Source organism: Buceros rhinoceros, unplaced genomic scaffold, assembly GCF_000710305.1.
Source record: "Buceros rhinoceros silvestris isolate BGI_N320 unplaced genomic scaffold, ASM71030v1 scaffold3940, whole genome shotgun sequence".
NCBI lineage: Eukaryota > Metazoa > Chordata > Aves > Bucerotiformes > Bucerotidae > Buceros > Buceros rhinoceros.
In genome coordinates, this window is record NW_010388928.1 from 8,708 (window position 1) to 15,454 (window position 6,747).

Below are 6,747 nucleotides of genomic sequence, written 5' to 3' on the forward strand. Positions count from 1 at the left end.
AAGGTCCAGACCTGTATCTATCAGGAAACTATTCTGACAACATAAAGTAATATTTAAAAAAACCAAAAAACAAAACAAAAAATAACCCCCAGTGATTTGTAGACATCCTTAGATTTCCAAGGGAAATAGAGGGTCTTTTTCACACAGTTAGATCATAGAAGCACAGAATCATTTTAGTTGTAAGAGACCTCTGATGTCATCGAGTCCAACAATTCACCCTTCACTGCCAGCGTCCCTAAACCCTTGTCCTCAGCACCACATCAACACATCTGTTCAACCCTTGCAGGGATGGGGACTCCACCACTGCCCTGGGCAGCCTGTTCCAATGCTTTATCACCCTTTTTGTACAGAAGATTTTCCTCATGTCCAACTTAAACCTCCCCTGGCACAACTTAGGGCCATTTCCTCTCGTCCTGTCATTTGTTGCATGGGAGCAGAGACAGACGCCCACTTAGCTATAACCTCCTGTCAGGTAGTTGTAGAGAGTGGAAAGGTCTCCCCTGAGCCTCCTTTTCTCCGGACTAAACAACCCCAGTTCTCTCAGTTGCTCCTCATAAGACTTGTTCTCTAGACCCTTCACCAGCTTCGTTGATCTCTCAGGTGAACTGACAATTTTATAACATCAGGAAATTATAAAATATCCTGAACACAGAATCCTCTGGACAACTGCACATTAATGTGTGTATACAACAGGGTACGTTTGCCATCTTCAGGAGCTGAGCAGGAGCTGCACACGTTCAAAAAAAATGTTCAAAAAACCAGTGAGCAGCAACAAATGATGTCAGGCTATAGGAATTACTGGGCTTTCACAGAGCCTCGGGCTGCAGCCATGCAGGACTGGGGCATGGGCAGGCTCTTAGCTGTGTGCATTTCTTTTACAGTACTGTCAGTCCTGGTCTTCACTGGCAACTCTGATGCTGTTAGAAAAATAATACAAAGAAATACTAGTACTAGGAGAATTTAGCTGGCAGTGAGTGAGGCTGCTGAGGATGAAAAGAGCACTCCCTCTTCATTATCGATGAGTTGCCTGAAGAAAGATTTATTTACATAATCACAGAATCGCAGAATTGTTTTGGTTGGAAGAGACCTTTAAGGGCATCGAGTTCAACCATCCACCCTGCACTGCCAGGGTCCCTAAACCATGTCCCTCAGCACCACATCAACTCTTCTGTTAAATACTTCCAAGAATGGGGACTCCACCACTGCCCTGGGCAGCCTGTTCCAATGTTTGACAATCCTCTCTGTAAAGAAATCTTTCCTAATATCCAATCTAAATTTCCCCTGGTGCAACTTGAGGCCATTTCCTCTCGTTCTATCACTTGTTACATGGCAGTAGAGACAGACCCTCACCACACTACAACATCTTTTCAGGTAGTTGTAGAGAGCAAGAAGGTCTTCCTTGAGCCTCCTTCCATGCAGACTAAACAACCCCAGTTCCCTCAGCAGCTGCTCATAAGGCTTGTTCTATAACCGCTTCACCAGCTTCATTGTCGTTCTTTGGACACACTCCAGCACCTCAATGTCGTTCTTGTAGCAAGGGGCCCAAAACTGAATCCGGGATTCAAGGTGTATTAATTCAAGACCTGGGTGGATTTGATGGGGTGACCAGGTTATGCTTTACCTTTGGTCCTGTTCTTCCCTAATATGAGGAATCAAACCCTACAGCGACAATCATAAGGGATTAAAAAAGAAAAATAGCCTTAAGTATCTCTGAATAAGGAAGACCAGTGTCTGGGGACATATTGCCACTTTTTGCTATCCATAAAAGTTCCATAAAAGTTGGCTATAAATGAGATGGTTTGCAAAAACATGATGAAGCAGAAGTCAACAGAAGGTGTTGGATTGGTGTGGGCTTTTTCTTTTTAAACAGAAGTTCAAGAGTCCAAGAGGAAGCGCTTGAGATACCCACGGAGAAAGCAGGATTTTCAAGTGCATCCCCTGCACCAGACTCTCCACTGGTGTAAAACAGGGCAGTGGCATTAACTTCAGCAGGCTTAGGCTGGCTGACCTTCCATAATCCATCCCAGAGCCCCTGATCAAAGCAATGACCCACTAAGATTCCAGCACAGGTTCCTTTCAAGTTGAAAAAAGTGCCTGATATCCTAAGAGCTAAACTGCATGATAGCAAGTCCCTGCAGGCTGTTACTGCAGAGCATGAAGTTCCAGAGAACTAAGGAAAAGCCTCAATAAAGCAAATTAGACAGAAAGGCCTGTTTTCTTTTATGCTGAAGTGTACTCAGAAATGGTCAAGTGATGTGGGGACGTGGGGGTGGGAGGGTGGGAGAGGTCCCCAATCAATCCACCAAAGCAAACATTTGCACTTCAGTTTGGAATGTGGCTGAACTCACCCTCCTCTGTGATGAGAAGTGGCATTTCTTTGACAAGCCTGAACTGTTTAGACACTGATGTGAGTCAAAACTATACTCAACCTGTACTAGACAGAGAGGCTGGCAAAGAGAAGCATGTTACAGTGCAGATGAAGCAGACAAAAACAACACCAAAGAAAGCCATCAAGAAGTCCCTTTGGTTTCAACACTCACAAAATTTTTGAAGTGGTCGTTGTCTTTTACTACACTAGAGGCAATACGTACGAATAAGAGCAAAGCAGCACCTGGACATTTGCAAGAGGCCAATGCACAGTAAATTGCCCACATACCTTGTTATCACATGCCATGAGTGTCACAGGGACACGCACACATGGTGATAAATAGCTGGAGGTGTTTAATAAAAGATATTTTGTCCTTGATTTAACCACAATAGCTCCACTCAAGACAGCAATGGGAGCGGAGAGCCTTGTTCACAGGGTGCAACCGCAGCCGCGCTCGTTCTGGGGAAAGGCATAAAGCCACCCTTGTTCTGAAGAATTTGGGTTTTTTCCACTTGTGTGAACACTCTGCCCAAGGGTAGGAGGAAAAACAGGGGCGTAGTGGTGAAGAGTAGCTGCTGGTATCTCCAAGAGTCACAGTCAGATAGGAGAGGCACTTAGTGCAAATATCACCACCACAAACCAAGCCCTTCCTTGGTCCAGTGAGCAGCCCCTCTCAGGTGCCTTCACCAGGTAGTCTCCTGGGCATGCCCAATCGTTGCCTCCCACGGTATATAAACTGACCCACAACAAAACAACCCATACTCAGCACAAGAGAGGCTGCTCCAAAATGAAGGCTTTGCCTGTCCTCCTGCTGGGAGCAGTCCTGTGCTTGGACTCAGGTAAGGCAGAAGGAGAATCTGCTCCTCATCCCCTCTTCAACTTGGAGAAAAACTTGTGATGGGGTTTGGCAGTGAGGGGAGAAATGCTGACACGTTTGTCATATGAAGATGTCTAGTTTTTGATGGAATGTCCTGGGTATCATATGGAAAAAATACCCAGTCCCACCCTGCTGATGGTGTGATCCTAGTACTGGGTAGAGCAGCTTCCAGGAAAGATAAATCCTAACTAAAATCAAAGTTATTTAATCCATATAGTTGGGGGGTGGGGGGGTGGGGAGGGCTGCTGTTTATTGGGAGGATTATTTTTCTTCTTCCCAGACCATCTGCTTGTTTTCTGACTTCAGTTCAAAAGTGGTCTCTGATGCTACACATTGTCAGAATTTTAATGGGACAGAAAAAGGGAGAGGGAGCATGACATGGCATGTTATTTCATAAACTGGATGGGTGGGATTCATTCACTGGCAGGTTTTTCCAGCCTTACTAGGAAAAAATGGGTTTAAACCAGCTTCTCCCTATTACCAGAGAACAGCAGAAGCAGATCTGAGCAGAAGAGTTTCTCTATCAGCTGAGGATGCTTAAGGAATAGGCTGAGAAGGACCTTCTTCTCTGCCACCTTTCACCAGAGTGCTCTGAATTTTGGCTATCTATCTTTGCATTAAAATTCAGACAAATGTGAGAGGACCAGTAACCAGAACAGCTTGGGCAGAGGGAGACCAAGTGCCTCAAATAACTTCTTGTTCCTGCTCTGAATAACACTGATTTCTAAATAGGGCTTTTCTGTGTCCTGAAAGAGTACCTTAGGCATTAGGGATTTGACTTGATGGATTCATGATACAAATCTGGTGGTCGTGGGGTTAAAGTACATATATATACATTAACTATGACACTTGCAAGGCTCCCGTGATGCCCTGGGGCACAGGTAGGTAATGGGAACAGGTAATTACACCATGCTGTCACTCCTCTGGAGACTATTTTTTAACAGGGCTAGGCGCTTGTAAGCTTCAATCTTATTCTGCCTTCGCTTGATGCATGTAACAGCACAGCAGATGTTAAACACTGCATCTCCTATAGTGTGGTACATCCATGATGGGGTGGGACCATGTTGGTGAGCTGGTTTTCAGAGAGGGGTGAAAGCGTGTTTGCACTTTGCTTTTTAAGACGGAGTGATGGAGAGTACGTGTCACAGCTGACTCATATTGAGATGATGGGCTGAAAGAGACCTTGCAAACTTCCTGCTCCATCCCTCCCTCACCCTCTCTTTCCTCTGGGCTTTCCCTCTTTCACTCTACCCCAGCAACGCTTCAGCTAAGTCTCACAAACCCACCCGGTAAAACATTAATGTCTGTCAGAGGCAGGTGAATAATACTAACATCTCCTTCTGCAAACTCCATCCCTTCATCACAGCTCAGGAGGTGGGAATATCTCAGAAAGCCTGTTCCAGACAGGAACTGAGTTAGGCATCCCAAAGATAGAGGAAGAAGTATTTGGGAAGCACTTTGCACTGACTCCTAAGACCAGCTATTCTTCTAGTCTCTTTTTGTACAGTTTTTGCTCCCTCGCTGCTCTGACTCCATTTGAAACGTCTCCAGCACTTGCAGAATTTGTCTCTCACCTCAAGGGAGTGTACTAAAAATGGAAAAAAGATTGTTTTCCCAGAAACAGAGGTGCTTTCACTGAGGATCCACAGGAATGATCCTGTTTCCTAGTGCAACCAGTAAGTTGCAATCCCTAGAGAGCCTGAGATGGATTTATCTTAATCTCTCCTTTTCTCTTGCAGGTTCTTCTTTGCACTGTTACAGCTGTTCGCCACAGCTCAGCAACTCCAAATGTCAGACACAAAAGGAATGTAACAAGAATGAAACATGCAGGACCGATGTGTTCAGTAAGGCAAAGTGGTGGTGGGTAATATGTGATGCTGGAGCCAATCAGGGTCCCAGCCTCAGGTGTCTGAGCCAGCCTCACCTACTCTAGATACACCAGCCAGTGTGGGCTAGCAAATCTCAGCGTGCAGCAGGGAGACAAAAGCCATCTGGGAAGAAAAGGGGAAAAAATGCTTTCAGATTACTTTCATGTTAAGTGGAAATGACAGAAGAAAAGTGTTTATCCCTTGGTGATAGCTGGTCCCTTGGTAGTAGTGCTGGCCATCACCAAGCTGTTTCCACACACTGGCATGTCTGTGGTGTAACCCATAAACTCCTTGGTGTTTGCTATAGATTGAGGTAAAAACTGAGCAGTGTGGCCAGTACAATGCAAGTTCCTGGAATGAATACTGGGAGGGTGAATCTGCGCTTGCAAATTGCAAATTTGCAATTGCAAATACCTATCAGTCTCCCACCTGTATAAAACCTAGGTGATTTCTCTTTCACAACACCAAAAATCATTTGCTTATGAAGGCGATAGTTAACTTTATGGCTTTGAAAAAATAGGAACATTAATTAAAATGTGAGGGGCTGAGTCTGGTTAAACCTAGTCATGAAGTTCGGAGGAGCACTCAGTGGCAGAGCTGACTTTAGGTGAATTCAGTGAAAACGATAGAATTGCACCTAGGCCCGTCTAGAGCCAGCTCAGAGTGCAGCCATCTGTGTGTCTCTGGGTAAACTCCTTTAACAGATTATCACTGCATTCTCCCATTCTAGATCTGGCAAAAAAACCCTGCTTGCCCTGTTCAGATCTGTGGTGACAGCTCAGCTGCTTTTAGACCTGGGGGACAAAACCCATCAGTGGCATGTTCAAACTCATCTCTGTCAGACAGGAAATGGAATATCTCCAGCATTGTCCTTGCTGGAAAGTGCAAACCCTGGCCATGCATTCACATGCAGGAGACTAGATTTGCGTATGTCAAAGACTTGGTGCCCGCAACAGGTTGTGCGAGATCAGATCTCATGCAGACTGGAATCTGCTGGTAACCAGCAGATACTGGGTACCAACCGGCCACAGAAAAATAGGCTGTCCCTCTCAGAAACAAACCAAACAATAACTCAGTCATCTGAAATGGGGATAGGTGATGTACCCTGACTTCCCTGCGTGTTGAAAGGCTCCGTCTGACAAAGATGTGTGGGGTACCAGTAAAGATGACACCCTCCACCCCCCCACCCCCCATGCTTGCTCCTCATCTGTTGGTGTCTTAGACTCCCCAACAGAGGTATAAATGGCTACTGTCATTATTAATTAAATTATTCGAATTCGTGTAATTGGTGCTCGTTTAGAACCCCTAGAGAACTGTGGGATATGCTGCCTTAAGCAAACACTTGGGGGTTGAAACGCTTCCCCCACCACTGACAAACACCCCAAAAATACAATCTGCTGCAGCAAAACATACAGTGGTTTGGAAACATTCTTGGGTTTTTTTCCAGGAAGTGAGTTCAGATAAGAAAAGCATCTCATTATTCAGTTCCATGAGGCCTGGCTTGACTTGCATTGAGTCATCTAGTAATGATCCTGTTTTCCTTTCAGGGATCAGGGGGTTCTTCAACATCATCATCAAGGACTGTGAGGCATCATGTAAAGAAAGCTATCAGGATTTCAGCATAGGCAGCAGGA

At 45.3% G+C, this 6,747-nt stretch overlaps 1 protein-coding gene across 1 annotated transcript in view; it reads left to right on the plus strand.

Annotated features, from left to right (window-relative positions):
* The first annotated feature begins 3,155 nt into the window (after window positions 1-3,155).
* The window catches only part of LOC104489861 (prostate stem cell antigen-like), a 3,798-nt gene continuing 206 nt past the window's right edge, over window positions 3,156-6,747 (plus strand). Inside the window, exons 1-3 of the mRNA XM_010132071.1 lie at window positions 3,156-3,207; window positions 4,985-5,089; window positions 6,661-6,741. Of these exons, the coding sequence (XP_010130373.1) occupies window positions 3,156-3,207; window positions 4,985-5,089; window positions 6,661-6,741 (238 nt within the window). The remainder of the gene's footprint in view (window positions 3,208-4,984; window positions 5,090-6,660; window positions 6,742-6,747) is intronic.